At 41.1% G+C, this 24444-nt stretch overlaps 1 protein-coding gene and 1 pseudogene across 8 annotated transcripts in view; both read right to left on the bottom strand.

Annotated features, from left to right (window-relative positions):
* Positions 1-3618: 3618 nt before the first annotated feature.
* Positions 3619-24444, bottom strand: part of OXSR1 (oxidative stress responsive kinase 1) — a 101524-nt gene continuing 80698 nt past the window's right edge. For 3 of the 8 annotated variants that reach the window (XM_089919066.1, XM_089919065.1, XM_089919064.1), the window contains exons 14-20: positions 22125-22247; positions 18018-18053; positions 12798-12932; positions 11421-11485; positions 9435-9487; positions 7694-7762; positions 6361-6835 (exon numbers count right to left, since the gene is read on the bottom strand). In XM_089919066.1, coding sequence (XP_089775192.1) covers positions 6672-6835; positions 7694-7762; positions 9435-9487; positions 11421-11485; positions 12798-12932; positions 18018-18053; positions 22125-22247 — 645 coding nt within the window. In that variant the 3' untranslated portion in view covers positions 6361-6671. The other 5 variants (XM_022553940.3, XM_089919068.1, XM_089919067.1 and 2 more) reach the window with 5 other exon arrangements.
* Positions 12939-18011, bottom strand: LOC111164339 (protein phosphatase 1 regulatory subunit 14B pseudogene; annotated as a pseudogene).

Here is a 24444-nt window from a genome sequence, read left to right as displayed (position 1 = left end):
TGATTAACTTATCTGTTCTCCTAACCCTCCCCCCGACCCCACCAGTCTGCCAAAGGCTCCCCATGATGCTTCAAAGCCTAAAACTGGCTCCCTTCTTTGAGGGAGTCCTCCCAGGAATACTGTAACCCCAGGGACCTGTGGTCTCACTGACCTGGGAGGATGAGCTCAAAGGAGCATATGTGCTGCTCTCTGGCGTCCCCGAGCAGTCTCGTCACATCCAGTGTCCTCTAGGAGACTGCAGGGTAGGACGGGGCTGCCTCTGGCCCTTCAGGGAGAGCCTACAGCCTCTCTCTCTCTCCTCTTCCCCTCCTTGTACCTGCCTTCAGTAAAGGGCAAAACTAAGACCAAAGAGAGGTGTAACGAGAGTGTTCTAATCACTGGAGCTAAATTGAATGGACACACATCCCTGGCAATCAACCGTCCACGGGGTAGAGGGCAGTGTTTGTGCATATGGTGGGGGGAGGGGAAGGTACTCCCCAAACATCACCTACAGGGATGCACTGGATGGTGTCTCAAACCTCTTCCAAATTTGAGAACAACTCTAGTAGATAAAAACAGGGGATAGGCATTCTGGTTTCTGGTCCAGGATGTAAACAGCTTGGAAATTGTCACTGTGTTCTAGCAGGTAAAAAGCTGAACTGAAAAATCAACAACTCTCCTGTCAGAGAAGTGAGGTCACAGGGCAAACTGCTATCCCTTGAATTGGAGCTAGACAGGTAAATACAGAGAACTATAACTTCTTGGAGCAGAAATCCACAAACTCAAACTTCCACAGGAACCAGTAGCACAGTGGGAAAATCCGACTGTAATTGACAGACTGCTTGGGGGCTCAGGGTAGAAAAGGTGAGAACAGCCAACACAGTGCTGGAGAAGAACAGAGATGCAGGACTGAGAATACCTGACTTCAACCTTGACTATAAAGTACTCAAGGCTGTGTGGTACTGGCAAAAGATTACACACATAAATCAATGGAACAGAATAGAGAGCCCAGAAAGAAACTCACAGATTCAACTGATCAAAGAGCAATACAATACAACAAATGGTGCTGGAACAACTAGACACAATAAAGTGAATTTTTTTGTTTTCTAGTGCATATAAAAGTTATGTTTAGGGACTTTCCTGGTGGCTCAGTGGTTAAGAATCCGCCTGCCAATGCGGGGGACATGTGTTCGAGCCCTGGTCAGAAGATCCCACATGCCGTGGAGCAACTAAGCCTGTGTGCCACAACTACTGAGCCCACGTTCTAGAGCCCGCGAGCCACAACTACTGAGCCCGTGTGCCACAACTATTGAAGCCTGCGCGCCTAGAGCCGGTGCTCTGCAACAGGAAAAGCCACCGCAATGAGAAGCCAATGCACGGCAACAAACAGTGGCCCCCGCTTGCTGCAACCAGAGGAAGCCCGCGCGCAGCAACGAAGACCCAATGCAGCCAAAATATAAATAAATAAAAATTTTAAAAAGTTACGTTTATACTGTAGTCTCCTAAGTGTGCAAGGGTATTCTAAGAAAACAATTACATACCTTAATTTAAATTACATACCTTCATTTAAATTGCCTTAATTAAATTACATACCTTAATTTAAAAATATTTTATTGCTAAAATATGCTAACCATCATCTGACAACAAAGAGTTGCCACAAACCTTCAATTTGAAAAAAAAATGCAATAGTTGTGAAGCAGAAATAAAGCAAACAGCAATAAAACGAAGTCTGCCTGTATACAAAGAACACTTAAAACTCAACAATAAGAGAACCACCTGATTAAAAGTGGGCCAAAGACCTAAACAGACACCTCGCCAAAGAATAAATACAGATGGCAAAGAAGCATGTGAAAAGATGCTCAACACACTGTCATCAGGGAATTACAAATTAAAATAAGATACCACTACACACCTAGCAGAATGGCCCAAATCTAAAACAGTGACAACGCCAAGTGCCAGCGAACACGTGGAGCAACAGGGACTCTCATTCACTGCTGGGAATGCGAAACGGCACAGCCACTCTGGAAGACAGTAGGTGGTTTCCTAAAAAACTAGACCTACTTTTACCATACAATCTGCCATTGGGCTCCTTGGTAATTTACCCAAAGGAGTTGAAACATACCCACATAAAAACCTGCACGCAGGTATATATAGCAGCTTTATTCATAACTGTCAAAACTTGGACACAGCCAGTAAGTGAATGGATTAATAAACTGTGGTATATCCAGGCACAGAATATTAGCACTAAAAAGAAATGAGCCATCAAGTCACAAAAAGACACGGAGAGACCTTAAACGCATATTACTATGTGAGAGAAGCAGTTTTGAAAAGGCTACATATTGTATGATTCTAACTATATGACATTCCGGAAAAAGCAAAACTTTGGGGACACTGAAAGGCTCAGTGGTTTCCAGGGACTCGAGGGGAGGGAGGGATGAACAAGAAGGGTACAGAGGATTTCTGGGCGGTGAGACCATTCTCTATGAGACCATAACGATGGGTACACATCACTGTGCGTTTGTCCAAACCCATAAAATATACAACAGCAAGAGTGAACCCAAATGTATACTATGGGCTTCGGCTGACAACGAAGCGCCAGTGTAGGTTTACTGATTGTAGCACGTGTACCACTGCAGTGCAGGATGCTGACAGTGGGAGAGGCTGTGCGTGTGTGTGCGGTCTGGGGGTATATGGGGACTCCGTGTACTTTCTGTTCAATTTTGCTATGAAACTAAAACTGCGCTAAAAAAAAATAAAGTCTACTTTAAGAAAGAGAAAAACAAAAAATGTGGGGTAGATGAGCTGACCCACAGGAGGAATCCATGAACTGTTGCACTGAGCATTGCTACTATGAATAGGCAGAGGTGAGGAAACTGGCTTCTGGACAAGACTGGATCTTGCTAGAGAATTATGGGCAAGTGGAGAGGCTCCGTTTACTCTTGCCCCTGCTCTTATCCCCACATACATCATGGTCACTTTTGAGTAGCCAGCAACTCCTCTCCATCCCCACAATAGTGAGAGTCCGCTCTTACAACCTGCTTATCTTGAAAGCAAATTCAATCAGCTATGATACCATCAATTCCAAGGTCCCAGGACCTGAGGCCTGAATTACCAGGACCCACACAGAAGCAGTCCTGTCATGGCTCAAAGACCACCTTCTGTTGGGAAGGAGTTATGATCAGGGAGGTTACTTATCCAGGGGGTGGAGGAATACAGAGGGGCCTAGAATCTTACACGAAACCTCACCATTTCAATATCAAAGCCAAATGGGAACAAGTTCAGCCCTGCTCTAAACTTTCCACAACAGATTCCCAAGGGCTTGAATCTGGCATCTTCCCCCCCCCCCCCCCCCCCCCGCCCAATAGCATAAGCAGAATTAAACAGAGAAGGTCAATGCAAAGAGTTCCTTATCCCACTCTATCAAACTTCCTTGGGCAGATCTCTCTCTCTTTTGGGATTTCAGTTTCCCCACTTGGTTTTAAGCTGTTCTAATTTGTAGACTAATACACTTTTTAGGGAAAAGTGCACCTTGGCTTTTCTCTATTCGCATGAAAAATTAAAGTTAGTAGTGACCTCCTGACCCACTTCCCACTGCCCCCACCAAGAGTCACCAAAGTGAAGCACCCTTACACCACCACAGACAATTTATTCTTTATTGATTAAAAATGAATGAAACATGCAGCAAAGTACAAAGTCAAAAAAATAAAAATAAAAATAAAAGGGAGGGGGAAGTCAAATATTTTACATCTTCCATAATCTAGCACACACCATAAGGAGGAACCTCCATTCATTGATACACCATTATTCTGTCCTCCAGATTATTAGAGTATCAGCTGGCTCTAGGATTTGGTTCACAACTTAAGCAAAAAACCCAAACAAATCCATTAGTCATTTAGAAAGACCATACATTTCACAAATAGCATTGGCACATGTTACCTTGTGCTAAGTTAGTCCCTCCCCCAGGGACCAGGGGATCCTGGGGATCCAGGGAGAGAGGTGTATCCTGAATCACCCCTCCTGGGAAGGAGCAAAACTGCTCACTAGGTCACGTGCTGTCTCACCTGCAAAGTTTCTGTTCACTCATTTTTTTTCAGCATCACTGCACAAGCCAGCAAAGCGAGTCCACCATACATCAAGCAGAAGAACAAATAACACTGTCCTGGGGCTTGGTGTCTGACTCCTAATTCCCAGCAGGGCAAAAGGTGAATGGAAAAGAAAGAGAAAGCCCCAGCCCACTTCTACTGTCACGCCTGTCCCACTGCAGTTCAAAGGTAATGGCCGGCTGGAGAAATTGAACAGGGAGATGGGCTGCTGCTTACTTCCAGCTTGGGCTCTCGACCGCCTCCAAATAAAAGCTAGAACAGAGTGACGCCACCACCCTTTGGGTTCAGAAATAAGTAGACTACGATGGGCTTATCTGAAACCAAAACACAGACTCTAAGGTAAGCCACTAGTCTTGTGCCAAAAGGGACATTACATTTTTTCATAACTTATTCCTACCTTCCTGTCCTTGTTCCCCCAACCCTCTTCTAAAAAAAGAAAGAAAAAAAAAAAAAAAAAAGGAAAAAGAAAAGCTAAATATTTGTTCAGTAAGCTGATCAATCCTTTCTGTCTCCAGGCTCAGCAGGCTCCCTCCTTTTACCAATCCTGCTGGGACCTTGGGCTTTGGTGTCCGATCCTCTGATCTACTTTCCTCCCAACCCCCATCCCAAAGCATCCCCTCCCTTCCTCTACAACACCCATCCCTTTGCCAACAATGCCTTTGTATCCAGGGCAGGTGAAGAAAGCCCATGACTAAAACTACAAGCTCAGAATGAAACAAAAACTATAATGAGTTAGTTGTGGAGAAAGCTTTCAGAAGTGTTCTACGAGAAAACTAGGTAAAGCAATCCTTTTATTCACAGACCAACAATGCTGGAAAGGGCTCGAGTGATTCTATAAAGATGGGCCAAAGCCCATCTTTGTGTGTCATTTTAAGGCCAGATTGAGGATCCCTTTCATTTACAAACCTTGTTAGGGCTCTCTGCAGCTAGACAAAGGCTGACTGTGAAACAGTAGGAAAAAAAAGAAAAAATCAACGCCACTGATGATTCACATATTGCATTATGGTGCTCTTTTTTAAACCTAAAGAATAATTTATATTATTTCTGTAGAAAATCAAATGAACACTGTCTACTCAAAAATCCTAAAAGTCACGGCACATGTGGTTTCACTTTCCATCTTGGGTCAGGTTCAGCACACAGGGACCCCCTCCAAAGGGTCAGTGCAGGAGAGGGGGCAGAAGGCACGCCTCTCTGGCCCAGTGCGAGTCTCCTTTATTGCTGTAGAAATCTCAGCCTTGCATTTCCTCATGATTTGGAGGCCAGGCAAATTGATTTTCATGGGAGGATCAAGGAGCAGTTTTTCTTCAATTGTTTTAAGATTTGAAAATAAATACTTCTGCAATGATATGAGTTATGATTTTTCCTGTTCAAAAACCACTGCTGGGGAAATTCTCTTTTACAAGCCATTACTTGATCTTCTCTCTAAAAACAGTCCAAAGTTCCACTTTGAAGGATCCGATGGCTGAAGTTCGATTACAGTCAGATGTTTTGCACCAGCTGAAGTTAAGGCTAGCAACCCTTTCTGGAGGGAGTAATGAAGAGGGGTGCCTGAGAGCAGCTTCAGCAAAACGCTTAGAAACATCATGAACAAAACAAGAACACAGTTTAGGTTGCCTCCATCTGAGGCTGTGCTTCTTCCTAACAAAGGTTGTTGGAATTCACATCGGATACCAAAAACAAAACAAAACAAAAAAAAACCCAAAAACCCACTAAATTAAATTCTCTGGGCTTCAGCTAAACAACCAACTTTTAATTGCTACTTCAGTGGTAAAGGGATATCCCAAGATGCCCAAATCCTCTCAGGTGTGGGAGAACAAGCAGGATGAGGAAGCCCAAGATAGCTGCTACTTTCCACCCAGCGCCATCACTGGAGTAAGGCAAGATGAGCTGATACACCTCCCTCCTGGGCCTTGAGGCACCCGGGCCACTTCTCAGATGGAGGAAGACAGGGGACACGTGCAGTAAGTTTACTAACGGAACTCTTTAAAGGGATGCTGGCCACTGGTGATCCAACTTTTCTTTCCCTGTGGGGAAAAGGGGGAATGATGGCAGGAAAAACATAAAGAAAGACCTCTAAAGCTCTTAGCTGGGAGGTTTGTTGCTGGGTTCTTTGGCAGTAGTGAGTTTAGGCCAACAGAAGCAACAGAGATACGCATGTGTGGAATCTCCTTAGGCCGCCTCTTCCAGGGCTGTGTTTTAGCTGATGCTGAGCTGGGCAAATCCTATTAGTTTACCATCATCAGGAATATCCGAGCCTTCGACACCAGATGCCTAAGAACCAAACAAAATGAGAAGCTGTGGCTATTTATAAACAAAATTGCAGGCAGCAATTAAAACTGACATGGGGACTGTGGGAAAGAGGGCAGTGGGGGACAGGTCCCTGGGATACAAACAGGAGGCAGATAAAGGTGTAGGTGGAGTCTGGGTACAAAGGTGGAGTCAGATTGACCAGCAATCAATCTCTCTTGAGGATAAATAGTCAAGGGCCTCGGGCAGGAGGCTTCCTGAGAGGGAGAGGGGAAGGGAAGCCGATGAAGGGCGGTATCAGCCCAGGGCATGGGGAGGTTAAACAAATACAATCCACCAGGCTTAAGTATTCTCATCACTCAGGGAATACGGAAGCTGGTCTGCAGAGGCTGCTGATGCGTAAAACGTGAGATGGTTTAACAAAGACGAAGGGATGAATACCAGTTTGAAAGTGACAGATCGATTTGACTGGGGTTCTTCCACAATTTTCTGCAAATTAGCTGCCACTGTAATCATACAAACAGAGAAAGTAATGAGAAGCTAAGTAAATCCACATTTCAACCACATTTTAACAACTTAAATGGTAGTTCACAATCTTCTATGTACAATCAAAATGGAAGCAGGAAGATAAATCGCTCCCTAAACACAAGGTGTTTTTAAAAGCAACTCCAAGCAGCACAAATAAATCTTATCATTGTCAAATTAACTTTCTTTTAACTTAGGAAAGACACTGGGGTGAAAGAGGTATGATTTGCCTATTCATGGGCCAGAAAGCCCTAGACTGGGAATCAGCCAACTATGGCCTTCAGCCTGTTTCTGTTCTGCCTGTGAGCCAAGAAGAGTGTAAAAACAGAGACTGTTACACGGTCCACAAAGCCTAAACTATTACTTTACTATCTGGCCCTTTAAAACTCTGCTGACTTGTCCTAGGCAATGGTCTTTTCCTTCAGTAAAATGCACCTGTGGCCCGACTGTGCCTTTTCTTACTTCCTGCTTTTTTTAGGACTAAATCTGTAATGATTTTTGCTTAACTCTTAGCTCCAAAAGGATAGCGTTCATTCTCCAAAACGGATTAGATATGGCCAAGCTTACTCTAACCTGTAACTTCTGTCATCATCTCTACGATCTCCCAGAGACCTGGGTAAGTTTTCACTCACTATCACTGGGGGTCACAAAGCAAACTCAGAAGTGAGATTTTCCTTTTTGTAAGGAAGGAAATGTCCCCAATACCTGTTATTTCAGCAAAGCCAAGAGCCATTCCAAGAACCATCAGACCTACTCAGTGGAATCAAAGCCTGATTTTCTAGATCCTAAGTATACAAGCAGAGAGACAGCGACACAAAGGCAGAGCACAAAGTAGTTACCTATTACTAAATCCCTTCCATCGACGAGGCCAGCAGAAATGAGTTCCTGAGAGACACCCTCTGCTGTATCTGCAAGGACAAAGAAGAAGGTGCTCCGTTTCTTGTGCATGCATGTCCCTGCTAACATTCAGAGTGGGTGCTGGCACAGCCAGACCAAAGCTAGCTGTTAAATCCACAGAACCAAGATGGCGGGGGGGGGGGACTTTCTCCACATAAAGGTTCTTCCTCCCACCAGGATTATCTCAAGTGAGGGACTATCACAGGTCTAGGTAGAGGGCGGAACCTGTATCACCCAGATGGCAATTATCAGCTCAACGTGAAGACAACGTTCTAAATGATGGCGTACTTTACATGGGTTCTTGCCTTTGTCGGAAGAGCACCTGACAGTGATGCTGCAGAAGAAACTACTGGTCTGAGGACAACCCCGGATGCCAGCCCTATGAGCTCTGAGACGTGATGATGAGTGTGTAACATCTCCAGGGCTAATAAAGCAGAATAATTTAGTCCCAATTAAATCTCTCTCTTTTTTATTTTTGGCCACACCGTGCGGATTGTGGGATCTTAGTTCCCCGGCTGGGGATTGAACGTGTGCCCCCGGCAGTGAAAGCACGGAGTCCTAACCACTGGATCGCCAGGGAATTGCCCCCATAAATCTTAAGAAAACAAACTGTAATCTCTTCTCTTTGGGGGTCATACTCCCAGTTTTTTTTTTGGTTTTGTTGTTTTTGCTAAAATAATTTTCTTTTTTATTCTGGTGGGTTTTCCTTCATACCTAATTATTATAGGTTGTACTGTCTGAGCAATGGGTATATAACTAGAAACTAAAAAGATGAGGACAGAGTACCATCAATTAACCTCATCTCCAACTGACTCCTTCCCGAGGCCTGAACACCGATCCCCTCAGAGGGAACGGGAGGACCTCTGGGGAGGGGCTGTGCACATACATTTGCCAAAGACCAGCGATTTGAATGAGTACCTTAAAATGTGACTCTGCCTGGCTTTAAAAAGGAAAACAGATACATCTCTGTACATGTGCATTTGTTCTCTGCATTTGAGTGAACTGCTCATGATACTGAGACAGCAGGAAGACTAAGCGTGGCACACAGGACGGATACCAGCTGGCTGCGGGCCACTTCCCAAATACGAATCCTGAGTAACAAAGGCAAGAAAGAAAATAAGCCTTGTCCCTGGGAGAAGTTCACGGCCAGAAACTGCAATGACAGGGCTCAGCTTTAGCTGGGAGGGAGGGGACTGGAAGCCTTACTGCTTCTCTATTGTCATGGAGGACCACGTTCAGTGATAAGAGCAGGAACTCTGCGCTCCGAAAGATCTGGGTTTGAATTCCAGCTACACCTCTTCTCAGCTGTGGGAACTGCAACCAGTTACTTCACTCTCTCTAAGCCTTGATTTCATCGTCTATGCAGTGGGGACAATAATCTTTCCTTAGGGGGCAGTTTTGAGAATTTAATGAGATACTGATTAGCACAATGTCTGCCATACAGTAAGCAGTAAATTAGAGTTATATTCAGTACTCTTTGTATTATACTAGGTTTTCTAAATGAGGTAGTAGTAAATAGACTGCATTTTAATTTTATTCATATGCCCCCCCAAAACCTTTAGGCCAGGAACGTTTTTATCACCCTTTAAGAGGAAAATATATCTAGAGGATAGAAACTTCACACACGTTTCCTTAAAATGACAAATGAGCAGTTATTTTGTTTTCAGTGTTTTGATGCCTCACCTCTCCCAGGAGTAAATTCGAATCGAATATCATTTAGTTCTTTTTTTGAATTCCTATGAAAGAAAACAAAATGTATAAAATAAATTTCTGAATTTATGCATTCAGGGTCCGCCTACATATATCAGGAAAGCTATGCCAAGAGAAAGATCTTTCTGTCCCATAGACTGTATGATTTGTCCTAATGAGCTCACACTGAGGGCTCAGAGCAAACAACTCAGAGTGATCATCTAATTGTTCTACAACCCTTTTAATTTATGTCCTTCACTGGTCAATATATGCCCATGCCCATGCCCATCCTTATTCCCACTAAGATGATCATATTAGACTAAGAGGAATATCTGTATGAGCACAGGGAGGTGTGATTAACATGATACAGGATGGCCTTTTCTTCCTTATCCCCACTCCTACCCCCCACACCCCTATGCCTCGGAGAGTACCTTGCCCACCACTGGTGATCTGTTTGACTAGACTCATAGAATGAAACACATGATGCTCCCCCAAATTCCACAGGGGTTCAGAGGAGAAGGATAAAGAATATACAGATTGGGATAATGAGGAAAAACTTTAGAAGTAGTATTTTAGATAGGACTTAATGGATAGGAAGGATTTGGGCGGGCAGAGAAGATGGGGAAAGAAATGGGGCCCATACTGGCAGCAGAGTTAATATAAGGCTCCAGAGGTTAAAATGTGACTGGTGAAAGATAGTTACCTAGATTGCGCACCACACCAAGTACTGAGATTAACTAAGCTCCCTGGAGGTTCTGGTTAAAGATGGAGAAATTAGAATATTATGTCTAAAGGCAGACATGAGTGATTACTTAGGACCCAAATCCATTTTATCTAAACAGTTCAGGGAGCTTAGGTCTATCTGACACATCCTTGATGTTACTGAAATTGTGCTTAAAATACAGTTATCCAAATCCAACACATCCTGCCCCACAGTGATTTTCTCCCTCATGTTGTCTCTCTGCACTTGTCTACACAGATTTACACTTCTGCATGTCTACTACTGAAACTTGTTTTTAGCTATGCTAAGTACACAATACAAATCAACTTCCAACAGACTTGATTATTGCATTTCATTTTCTCTTTTTCTCAGTATCTTAGCACAATAGCTAATAGTGCTGTACTTAGTCTGAAAGCTGAATAAAATTAAGGTCAAGTGTTCATTATCACTTTAGTGATGTGACTGTCATGCCAAGCACAAACACCTTCAAAGATAACAATATGCTAAACTGAACTGCCTAGTCATTTAACTTCAAAGTCTTCATAGGTGAGAATAAGAATCTAGCCTCCTCTTCCATAAACAAGTCTGGAACACAGTCCACTAAAAAGCACCCTTCAAAAAGCTAACTATAAAGCAGAAACTAACACACCATTGTAAAGCAATTATACTCCAATAAAGATGTTAAAAAAAAAAAAGCTAACTGCATCACTTACAAGTATCCTCTCCCCTCCTGAAGCACATGTCAAATAGAATTGTTATACTCTCTATTAACTGCTGTAAGTTTTCAAAACAAAATTTTGAAGAGAGACAAATAACATTCTTTGTGTACAGTTAAAATAGGATGAGATTACCCAGACACTGTATTAATTCAGAACTATTTGAGTCCAGGTATACAGAGTAGGCTTCTATAAAGAAAAGGTAACCAGATCTGCTTTCTTCACATTTATGGCATAATTTCATGACTCTTAGTGGTAAAATCAAAACATTCCCCAAACAGTCTTGCTGCCTCTACTCTAATTATGGTCATACTGAGAAGGTGACTAGGAATTCACAAGTGGAAGGAGGAATGAGTCAATGCTAATTCAGGTCCTCACACTACTGCTATTATTTCTGAGGGAAATAATACACCCACAAGCAAACACACACGACCCTATCCAGTTACTCTCAGGCATGAACTACTAGAAGGGGGAGTAACTTTCTAATAGAAATCAGCATATTCAGAGTATTCAGAAAACAACAACAACAGAATGTCTACTTACCGTAATCTTAGTACTAGACTGATTGGGATCTTGGTTTCTTGTGAACCTGCTCCTGAAGACAGAGCCTAAAAAAGCATTGAAAGGTATAAAGTCATTGCCTGGACTCTTAAGCATGGAGGTGACTAATGCTCATCTGCAGAACTGTCCGCGTGGCATCAACTTTCTTCATCCCCAGGTGTGGCCATCCGAGTCCCTAGGACACTCCCTGCTGTGGGAGGACACGTACCACAAGGCAGCAACAAGAGCTCAATGCCAAACATAACGAGAAAGATAATTCTCAAACCCACACGAAATTCCATACACAGTCACATTTAATTTTGTATTTTTCAGACCTCTCTTCCTCTATATAAGCACGAAGAACATGAAGCTGGGTTTTTCCCTTTAAAAAATCTGCCAGTGGCAACACATCTGCCAGTAAGGTCTAAACTGGCTACCCCTCACAAAACCACCCACCCTGGAGGTTCCAGATCTTTTTTTTTTTTTTAATTTAAAAAAATATTTTATTTATTTGGTTGCGCCGGCTCCTTAGCTGCGGCATGCATGTGGGACTAGTTCCCTGACCAGGGATTGAGCCTGGGCCCCCTGCATTGGGAGCATGGAGTCTTAACCACTGTGCCACCAGGGAAGTCCCTCCACATCTTCTAATGACTAAACTAATCCTCTCTGAAAACCATACAGCTGTCCCTTGCCTTACAGAGGATACACATTCTATTTAAGCCGTTTATAAAACAAATCCAATCTTTCCATCAGTTTTCATAGGACAACTGTATCTTTTCCCGTATGATGGGCAGGAATGGAAAACGTGGGCAAAGAACAGGTAAATGAAGTTAGAATGTGACTAACTGGAAGAGCTCAGAGCAGTGATCTCCAAAGGCAGAGCACCACTGGGATGCAGATGAAAACAGTGCTCCGGGGACGGGGCGTGGGGGACGGCGCACCCTGGGTGAGACAGCCTTCCCCAGCGATCCGAGAGGGCGAGGGAGAGGGAGCGGGAGCGGGAGCCGTGGGGCGCCAGACCCCCCAGCGCTGTCCCTCCTGAGTGCAGGAGCCACCGGGGCACTGAGCCGCCTCAGTGGGCAAAACCCCCCGCCTTCGTGTGAGGGAAAAAAAAGCTGACAAGAAATTACTGCCCCCCCTCCAACTTTTGCTGTTTGAAATATTTCCATCATTAACTTATTTTGTTGCTAAATGAAACCTGTGTGATCTTTGTTAAACTCTTATCTGCATACATTTAAAACCGTGAAAACAGATTTCTAACTTGTTTCAAAATCTACCAGGACATCACCCTCATGGCACCAGGCGGCGGTCCACGTTAGCCTCCACCCTCTTCCTCCACCCGGAAGGCTGACCACGAAAGAAAGCACATCCCTGCTGTACCTGAGGCTCCGCGGGGGTCGGCAGGGAGACTTGAGTTGGCTGTGCAGTCATCTGCCCAGCTGGCTGAGGTATATGAGCAGAAATCTGTTCTGGAACTTGGAGTAAAGTACCCACAGGATCAGTTGTTGAAAACAGCTGTAACAAAAACACACACACAGTGCTGCTTAAGCTGAGAGGAAAGGGAGGCGGGCCTGCTGACAGGCAAGCACTGCCGCAGAGAGACTTTTTAAAGTAGTCCTTGTGTAGTGAACCAGCCCATCTCTACATCCCCAAGACACACCTATTTCAAATGGAAGTCAAATATCTCTATGCTTTTTAAATTAATTAATTAATCTATTTATTTATTTTTGGCTGTGTTGGGTCTTCGTCGCTGTGTGCGGCCTTTCTCTGGTTGCGGTGCGCGGGCTTCTCATTGCAGTGGCTTCTCTTGTCGTGGAGCACAGGGCTTTAGGCATGGGGGCTTCAGTAGTTGCAGCATGTGGGCTCAGTAGTTGTGGCTCGCCAGCTCTAGAGTGCAGGCTCAGTAGTTGTGGCGCACGGGATTAGTTGCTCCGTGGCATGTGGCATCTTCCCGGACCAGGGATCGAACCCGTGTCCCCTGCATTGGCAGGTGGATTCTTAATCACTGCACCACCAGGAAAGTCCCGCTTTTTTGTTTTTAAGAACTTTTTGAGGTGTAATTTACGTCCCATGAAATTCACTGGTATTGCTGTTGTTACCAGCTTGTGGGGGGGCAGAGATTGTCCTGTGGGAACCACGGTTCACCTGGGTCGAGGACCCTTACTTCTTCTGGCTGTGCTCAGCTTCTGCGTGCCTCGGATCTTGTCCAGCAGGCCAGAGATGAAGGCCTCAGTGGGTTTGTAACAGTCAACCAGCAGCTCCGTGACCCTGGCAGCTCGGGTATCATCACTCTCCATGTCCAGGAGTTCATCCACATCAATTTCCAGTTCTGGGATCTCTTCTTCCTGGCAGTCGTAGAGGTGAGTGAGCTGCTCCAGCATCCACTCCTCCAGGTTGAGGCGCCTCCGTAGCTCCTCGCGGTGCTACTCGACCGTGACCTTCCCTTGGCGCCTCACTGGGCCCTCGTCGTCCGCGCCGCCTGGGCCCTAGCCTGCAGCCCCAGGGGGGCTCTGAAAGTAGACGCGGGGCCCTGGGCCACCACTCCCCCCGTCCAGGGGCCGGAGCCGCCAACGCCGCGCCCCCTGTGGGGCCGCTGTTCGCCATGGCAGCCGCCAGGGCCAAGTGCGTGCGTCGGGCCCCTCCCTGCGCCGCCACCTCTTGGACGCCCGCCAGCTGGCTCGGCCGCTGGCTCAGGTTAGCTCGTGAGCTCGTCTCCACATGGCTCCGCAGCGAGGGCGGTGGCGGCCTACAACTCAAGTGATTTTTAGAGAATTTCTACTTCTGTAAACATCCCTACAATCTGGTTTTAGAACACTTCCATCAACTCTTCCCGTGCCCATTTACAGTTAACCCCGGCTCCCCCACCCAGCCCTAGGCAACCACCGATCCACTTTCTGCCTCTATCAATTTGCCTTTTGTGAACATTTCATATAAACCAAATTTTACAATATGCACTCTTTTTGTGTCTGGCTTCTTTAACTTAGTTTTTGAGTCAGTCATGTTGTAACAAATATCAGTAGTCCACTTTTTTTTCCTTCTTCAGAATAGTAGTTCTTTGTGTCCTGTTTATTTTTAAATACATCTATTCTATCCCCTTTGCCCAGCAAAACAGCACCTACAAAATACAGATTTGGTATATAGTATGAAATTGTAGAAATGACATTTTTCTATGTTGGGGACCTTCCATTACTTACCAAAAAAAGAAAATCAACCAATGGTTCCTTAACATAACTGCAATGCTTTTCAAAATGGATGTGAAGCTTTATAACTAACATAGACATTAAACATTATTTTGCGTGTCTGAAAATTTTAGTTATGTAATGGGGAAAAAAGACCGAAGTTGAGTACAAATTCAAGTTAAACATACTTAAAATTATAAGGTAATGGGGAAAATGATATCAATGTAATGGCCAAAATTTAGAGTTAAAAGAGGAAAAAAATTAGAAGGGCAATGAGAGGTCTAATAGCTGTTATCATATAAGCAAAACAAGGAGACAAGGAAGTAAAATTTTGTGTTTACTTAGCTTCACATAAAGGAAACCAAAAGTTAGTCACTGGTTCCAGTTTTTGATAGAAAAACAGAACTTTAAGATTAGTTTTGAAAATGCTTAAAACTATTAGCACTATTTCAAAAAGACAGCTTCCAAATTGCATGCACATATATGTACACCTATAATCAAGACAGAAAGGTTATACAAAACAAAGTAATGAGAGGATGTGAAGAGATTGGAACCTTGTGCATTGCAGGTGGGAATGTAAAATAGTACAGCTGTTATGGAAAACAGTATGATAGTTCCTCAAAAAATTAAAAATAGAATTACTATATAATCCAACAATTCCCTTCTGGGTATAGACCCAAAAGAATTGAAAGCAGGGACTCAAACAGATATTTGTGTGGCCATGTTCATAGCAGCATTATTCACAATAGCCAAAAAGTAGAAGAAACCCAAATGTCCATTGACAGATAAATGGTTAAACAAATGTGGTTCACACACACACACACAAATATGGAATATTATTCAGCCTTAAAAGGGAAGGAAAGAGGAAATTCTGATACATGTTACATAGATGAACCTTGAGGGCATTATGTAAGTGAAATACACAAGTCAGAAAAGGACAAATATTGTAGGATTCCACTTTTATGAGGTAACTAGAGTAGTCAAATTCAGAGACAGAAAACAGAATGGACGTTGCTAGGAGCTGGGGGGAGGAGAGAATAGGGAGTTATTGTTTAATGGGTACAGAGCTGGTTTTGCAAGATCAAAAGAACTCTGGGGATGGATGGTGGGGATGGTTGCACAACAGTGTGAATGTACTTAATGTCAGTGAACTGCAAACTGAAAATGGTTACTTTTATGTTATGTGTATTTTATCATAATTTAAAAAACAACAACAAAGTTATGAGCATGAGACTATGACTATGAGCATGTACAAGTTCACGTGGAGAAGCTATTTAGGCAAAGGAACAAGGAGGAGACTAAAAAGAATAAGTCTGGGTAATATGTAAAATACCCTTCCATTCAATTTTTGAGAAACTAGGAATCAGTCAAGATAGGTTAAGTTAGAGCGTAACAAATAATCTTAAGTTCTCAGTAAATTACAAGAACAAAAGTTATTACTTTTTTGAAAACATTTTGCTTGTTTTAGAATTATTTTCCTTTTTTAAAAAACTGAAGTATAATTCATTGACTTACAATATTATATTAGCTTCAGGTGTACAACATAGCGATTGGTATTTTTATATATTAAAAAATGATCACTACAATAAATCTAGCTACCATCTGTCACCTACAAAGTTATTACAATATTATTGACTGTATTCCCTATGCTGTACATTACATCCCCATGCCTTATTTATTTTATAACTGGAAGTTTGTACCTCTTAATCTCCCCCACATATTTCACAATTCCCCTCACGCCCCTCCCCTTTGGCAACCACCAGTTTGTTCTCTGTATCTATGAGACTATTTCTGTTTTGTTTGTTCATTTGTTGTTTTTCAGATTCCACATGTAAGTTACATCATATGGTATTTGTCTTTCTCTGACTTATTTCACTTAGCATAATACCCTCAAGGTCCATCCATGTTGTTGCAAATGGCAAGATTTCATTCCTTCTTTGACTAATATTTCTTTCTTTTTTTAAAAAATATTTATTTATTTATTTGGCTGCCCTGGGTCTTAGTTGTGGCATGTGTGATCCTCAGTTGTGGCATGTGAACTCTTGGTTGCGGTATGTGGGACCTTAGTTCCCCGACCAGGGATCGAACCTGGGCCCCCTGCATTGGGAGTGCAGAGACCTGGCCACTGGACCATCAGGGAAGTCCCTGACTGAGTAATATTTCATTGTGTATATATACATATATATCATATCTTCTTTATCCATTCATCTATTGATGGATACCTAGGTTGCTTCCATATCTTAGCTACTGTAAATAATGCTGCAATGAATACGGGATGCATATATCTTTCTGAATTAGTGTTTTTGGGAAAATACCCAGAAGTCGAATTGTGGGATATATAATTGTATTTTTAATTTTTTGAGAAACTGTTTTCCATAGTGGCTGCACCAATTTACATTCCCACCAACAGTGCACGAGGCTTCTCTTTTCTCTATATCCTCACCAACACTTGTTGTCTTTTTGATAATAGCCATTCTGACAGGTGTGAGGTGATAAAGTTATTTCTTGCACACACTTCAAGTCCATCTGTGGCCAGCAGAGGCTAAATTTGGTACCTAAATTTGCAGCAGCGATGCAGGTCATGATGGCAGGGGCAAGGGAACCCAGGGAATCACAATGTGGCTCTTCCTTCTGTTCACATTTTATTGGCCAAAGTAACTGCCACGGCCATGAGTAACTTCAAGGGGCAAAAAAATGCAATTCTACCGCATACCAAGAAGAAGAGCCAGAAATCTTAGTGAATAGCAGTTCTAATTCAAGTTGTCAGATGCCAGCCTGTAATAAACTGAGGTACAGTATTTTCAGTCTTAAACATAATCCTGTACATAATTATATTACTATATATACAAATGAAGTGGAAAAAAATAGTTACTTTTAAGCATGTGGCAAGAACAAATTGGATTAAGAGCAAGACATGTGTGCCATTAAACCAAATATTGAATACTCATGAGATGATTATTTTCTTTAGGTAAGGAGCATAAGGCGGGCCAGCCTAACAGGCGTCTGTTTAGTAGGATTCCCTATCACACTGAGGCAGTAACTATAGACATCAGAATCTATTTGACAAGAGGCTGAGGGAAAAAGTCCAAAAAGCAAAGGCAGCATATGACAGATTCCTGGACAGACTAATGCAAAAAGACTAATTTCCACTTTAAGCAGCCCAAGATAAAAATAGCAGTTCATAAAGTCAAGCAAGCAAAAAAGAACATTCTGGGTTCTCAGGCCCACTTTTAAAATGAGTGCAATGGCACCATTTACTGCAAAGATCCATTCAAACTCAGAATCGATAGCTCTAATAAAATTCGACTGGCATAAGTTCCCATTCCCATTTAGGCACATACCAAAAAGCGTGCTTAACATTAAAACCAAACCAAAACAAAAGCACATATACTTTAATGATTCAATAATCACAACTACTTACCTCAGAATTTGTTAATGAGTCTTTCACTCTGGGAGACTAAAAGAAATACAAAAAAAGGAGGCTTGTTAACTGAAAACTCAGGTTACTTGTAGTCAGTTCCAAACTGCACGGAATGTTGAAATGCAAGTCAACTCCATTTCACTCTGATCCATAATTAACTCATCGGTAACTCTAGTGAGAGTTTTCTGGAAAAAGAAAACTGTCATGATACTACTGTATTCTTTGTCCAGGTAGCCTGTAATGCATCAATATACCTACGGTATTTTAAGTCTAAAACTTGAGGTTTATAAGCAAACATAATGGGACTGAGCTATCAGTTAGTAGGGAGGTCACATTCTTCAAAGTTCAATTCTTTCTACTAATCATGAACATATTATGTGCATAATATCTCAAACCAAATGTAAACATTCAAGCTAATTATCCAACACATTCTTAAAGCAGAGTAATTCTGATTATAGGCTTTAATGAAGAAAACTCTTGAGCCAAAATTGAAATACTAATTACAATATGCCATATGAAAATCTAAAGCTAAATTGATTCAGTAAATCATAAGTTAGTAGTAATTCTGGATACAGGCACTGGAGAATACATAAAACAACAACATATCTCTAAACAAGCGTCAATTTATGGTAAATTCTACCAAGTGTGAATTTAGACTTCTTATAAGGTCAGTTTAGGTTTTTAAAATTTTCATTACCATTTTATTAAGGAGAATCAAGGTACAGGCAACAGCTAATGGGTTACAGCAAGTATACAGCCAACACAAAACCTTAAAAAAAACTTTGTTTGGAAATAATTTCAAACTTACAGAAAGTTGTTAGAATAAGAATAATACAAAGAACACTGCTATACCCTTTACCCAGATTCGTCCATTACTAACCTTTTTCCTCGTGTGCTTTATTATTTAGTGTTCACTTTCTCTCTTTTTAAATATATATATTTAATCAATCCTGTACCATTTGAGAATAAGTTGCATATAATCATAGCTCTTTACAACTGAATAGTCACTGTGTATTTCTTCTTCTTCTTCTTCTTTTCTTAAATATTTATTTATTTGGCTACGCCGGGTCTTAGTTGTGGCACTCGGCATCTTCGTTGCTGCGTGCGGGATCTTTGTTGCAGTGTGCGGGATCTTTAGTTGTGGCATGAGGGATCTAGTTCCCTGACCGGGATTGAACCCAGGCCCCCTGCATTGGGAGGGCAGAGTCTTAACCACTGGACCACCAGGAAAGTCCCCACTGTGTACTTAAGAATAGGGATATTCTCTTACACAACTTCACACTACTAAAGCAATCAACTTCAGTAAATTTAAAAATAATACTTTAATTTACTCTCTATAATCCAACTTTTCCAATGACCTCCTATACATAATCATTCCCCCCTGCCTACTACACAGTCTATTTGAATAGAATGCTCCTAATTTGTGGTTTGTCTGATGTTTCCTCATGATTCAGACTTAAATGAATTCTACAGAGTGACGTATCCTTCCTACAGTATCATATCTTAGGGAATCACATGTTCCTCTACCCCTCATTAGTGGTGTTAATTTTAATCATCGAGTCAAGGCATTTTCTAATTTCTCAGGTACGCAGTATTTTTTTCTTGCAACTAATAGGCCATCTATGGAGAGAAACTTTAAGACCATGTAAATATCCTGTTCATCAAAATGTTCCCATATATTTAGCACCTATTGATGATCCTTGTCTGATCTAACATTTACGATTGTTTTATGATGGCTGTAAAATGGTGAACTTCCCCATCCACTCCTACATTTACCAGTCAGCACTGGCAGTTACCGTAATGAAAACCCATCCCCCCCCCATGTATTTATATATCTGTTTATTATTAGTATGGGCCTATAGATTCCTATTTTTTAAATGATTTCTAATTTATTACTACACTTAATGATTTTGATGGTTAAATTCTCCCTAATTTGGCCAGTGGGAGCTCCTTCAACCTAGCTCATATTATTATGACTCTTTTAAAAATAAAAGATCTTTTCTTTCTGTCAAAAGAAGATATTCCAGATTCATCTTGCATTTTCCCTGTGTAAGCCCTGGAATCAGCCATTTCTCCAGTGAGCCTTTGTTCTTTAGTAGGGAATGACATTAGAAACCACGATCTGGGCATAAGGTATGCTTACTCTTGTAATCTTCGATTAGATGACAGAAACTGTGAATTTTACCTTGTTGCATGCTGATAATTTCTATAAATCTTCTTGAGCTTTGTTTTGGAATACAGTAAAGTTACTTGGAAATAGTTTAATCTTTTTGGATCCTGCTTTGATGAGTTGTTAGTTGGGTCTGGAGCAGTGTTCGGTCTAGGGCAATATATTATACCCCATTACTAAGCACTCTACCAAATGCCCTGTGAATTATAAGTTTCTCCAATCTAACTGCTGTTCCTGGTTGTGTGAGTGCTGGGCACTTTCTCCACATGGGTAGTTTTCTCACATATAGTCATTGGTAAGTATGCTGCTGAATACTCAAAAGGGAAGCTCTAAGCTTCTTTCTCTGGGTAGCTCTCTCCTCCTTGGTACTCTACCTTATCAAATTTTATCTGCCTTGATCTCTTACCTCTATTTACTCAACCCTCAAAAACACTTTTCAAGCCACAGTGAAAAGAAAACTGCCCCAAAACTGACTTGGATGTTAGGATTAGCAGAGAAGGACATTAAAATAATTATTATATATTCATATCTTCAAAAAGTTAAGTAGAGACACTGAAGATGCCAAAACAAACACCAAATCAAACTTCTAGAACCTAACAACCAAATCAAACACCAAATCAAAATTCTCATATTACGCCTGAGATGGAAAGGAGACTGGATGGGAGATTAGCAGCAGATTAACACTGCAGAAGAAAGACTAATGAACAGGCCAGCACTAGAAACTATGCAAAATGAAACTGAGGGAAAAAGAATTTTTAAAACATGAAAAGACGAGCAGTCAGATGACTTTAAGCAGCCTAATATACATGCTATTGGACTCTCCAAGGTGGAAGGACAGAAAAAGCCTTTGAAAATGTAATAGCTGAGGGACTTCCCTGGTGGTCTAGTGGTTAAGACTCCACACTCCCAATGCAGGGGGCCCAGGTTCAATCCCTGGTCAGGGAACTAGATCCCACATGTGGCAATGAAGATCCCACGTGCCACAACTAAGACCCAGTGCAGCCAAATAAATAAATAAACAAATAAATAAATATTAAAAAAAAAGAAAATGTAATGGCTGGTAACTTTCCAAACTTGATTAAAAAACTGTAAACCCAAAGATCCAAGAAGCTCAATAAACCCTAAACATGAAACATGAAAAAAAAAAAAAAAAAAGATACACCTAGGCATACCATATCAAATTGCTCAAAACCATTCATAAAGAAAAAAAATCTTAAAAGCAGCCAGAGTAAAAAGAAATGTGACTTATAAGTGAAAAGCTAAGTATACAAGCAGATTTAATACTGGAAACAATACAAACAAGAAAATGTTGGCACAAATTCTTTAAGATACAGCCCACCTCATTTTATTGCACTAGGCTTTATTATGCTCTGCAGATATTGCATTTTTTACAAATTGAAGGTTTGTGGCAACCCTGCACTGAGCAAGTCTATCAGCGCCATTTTTCAAATAGTATTTGCTCACTTCATGTCTTGGTGTCCACTTCTAGCAAAAACTAACACACTCGCACACACGATCCAGGATATACCAATTGAAGAAGAGGTGCACTGTTCCTCTTCAGGTAGAAAGTTAACAGACTTTAGGGACAAAGTTTCAATTGTTAGGCTTTCAAATTCTCTAATCTTTTCTTCTGCAGTGTTTAATCAGCCATTCATCTAATCCAGTGTGTTTTCATCTCAGACACTATAGTTTTCATTTCTCGATTTAGGTCATTTTTATATACCCTAAATATTATCATAGTAAAACAGATATGCCAGTCCCCTTTTCCATGTAGAATTACTTGGGCTCCTGTTGTTAATAAGTTGTTCAAGAAAATTCTGTCTGTATTTTTTATATTTTAGCTGGTTAAACTGAACAGAACCACAGAATATAGTATTATCTCAGAGGCTTCAGACAAAAAGAACTCTAGCTAAAGCATATAGTTTAACAAAACTTACCCTGAGTTGTGAAATTGCTGCTTTCCCTTCCTCACTTTCTTCATCAAATTCATCATCACTCCACTCCCAGCCACCATCTTCTGTCTTATGAAGACGGCCACTGGAACCTGGTACTCTCCGAACCTGCTCATTAGGAAGAGAGACGTGGACTATGGTAGTGTTTGACACTTCCTATATAGAAAAGTCAGCCATATTCTCTCTCCTTCTATTACTTCAATGCTGTAAGCAGATAATAATTTTCCCAATAGAGAAGTTTTCCTATATAAACTCACATCCTCCATCCTTCACTTGCTTTCTGTTCATAATCTCCACTATTTGTCTTTACTCACAACCACTGACTCTCCCTGTACTCCCGTACTCTGAGCCTGCACATCATCCAAATCCTTCTTATGTGAAGTCACAGGTCAAATCTGATTAATGGTTTCGTATCTTGAGACACTGAAAAAAGACGGGGAGGGGGGGCAGTTTAAGCCCTCAAATAAATAAACCCAAGATAAAGAAGATGCTGCTCTTTTTTTTTCAATTTTAATGTTTAAAATCCCAATTATACCTCCATAGTTTCAAAAGTACTACAGCTATGCAAGTGTTGTTAAGAAAAAGAGCAGTCCCCTAACTTTCATATTCTTCCTCACAGGCAACCACTTTCAATTCATGTTAGCTTATTCTTTTGGAATTTATATTTATCTCTCTGAGTAACCTGTTCTTATTATTGATTTTCTAGTTTTAGGAATTATCTATTGAACTTCCTGCTATACAAATGAGAATTAAACCCTATTATCAATCCCCTACTCTTTTTTCAAGATACATTGTAATTTTGCTTAAATCAATATTCAGTGTTTATATAACATGATTATATAAACTATACAGTTGAACCTTATTATACATTACAATTACTTTTCTTTTCTGCATAACTTTTTAATTTCCCCTGGAGTTAATATTTGCTTATTTCTTACTTGTCATATTCATCCCTCAATTCTCTCCCTGCTGTGTAAATCTCCTCTCACCATATTCACATATATTAGGTATTCATCAGTATTATCTTCTTGAGAAAGCCTCTCACCAGAGCCTCCTGATCTGTTCCACCAGACTGACACCAGGTCTGGTACTTTAGATCTCACTCTACCGTCATCCAGAGGACCATGCTTCCTAGATCACATGACTTCCCTGTTCTTACTTTAAGCACTTCCTCTACTATCAACATGGCACATTTATTAAAGCCAAGCATTTCTGAACATAACTTGATTCTGTTCCCACACTTTACTTACAGTCTGCCTGGTTAAAAAAAATCTGGGTTAGAAAACATTTTTTTTCATAATGTTGAAATAGTGCTGCATTGTGATGTGGCTTCCAGAGATGCTGCTGAGGTCATTATGATCCCTGATCCTGTCCGTGCCCTGTCCCCCTTCTCTGGAAAGCTACACATCTTCTTTTCATCTCCAGTTTTATGAGCTACCATGGTAAATGTGCCTTACTGTTGGTCTATTTTCATTCACTGTACCGGGTACTTGGGCTATTTCAATCTGGAAATTCACAAAATTTTTCTTGAATTATTTTTTCAATAATTTCTTTTCTTCTGTTTTTCTCAGTTCTCCTTTTCTGGAACTCTTTTAACTCAAATATTGAGCCTTCTCAAATAATCTTCTAATGTTCTCATCTTTTCTGTTATCTATCTCTTGGCCTTCTGGCTCTGTTTTCTGGGAAATTCCTCAACTTTACTCTAAAATCTTTGTAAAGAATTTTTTTCATTTCTTCTATAATGTTTTCAATTTCCAAGAGCCATTGCTGGTAGTGCCATTTTCTAAATGTTTCTTTTTTAAAAGTAACAGCTTTACAGAGATATAATTCATATACCATAAAATTGACCCATTTAAGGTATTATAATCCAATGATTTTTAGTATATTCAGAGTTGTGAAACCATCTCCACAATCAAATTTTGATCATTCCCTCCATCCCCCAAAAAACATCCCATACCCATTAGCAGTCACTGCCCATTTCCCTACAATCTGCTCAAGTCCTAGGCAACCAATAATCTACTTTCTGTCTCTATACATTTGCCTATTCTGGATATTTCACATAAATGGAATCATAGAATATGTCTTTCAATTAGCATAATGTTTTAAAGGTACACCCATGTTATGCCATGTATCAGTACTTCATTCCTTATTATTGCGGAATAATATTCCATTGTATAGGTACATGACATTTTATATATCCATTTATAATAGATGGACATTCCGGTTGTTTCCACTCTTTAGTTATGAAGAATACTTCTATGATCATTCATGTACATATTTTTTTTAACATTACTCTTTTTATTCC

This window comes from Delphinapterus leucas, chromosome 10 (genome assembly GCF_059928025.1).
Source record: "Delphinapterus leucas isolate spDelLeu-1000000601 "Yukka" chromosome 10, BTC_Dleu_Yukka2, whole genome shotgun sequence".
Lineage (NCBI taxonomy): Eukaryota > Metazoa > Chordata > Mammalia > Artiodactyla > Monodontidae > Delphinapterus > Delphinapterus leucas.
This window is presented reverse-complemented; position numbering and strand designations above follow the sequence as displayed.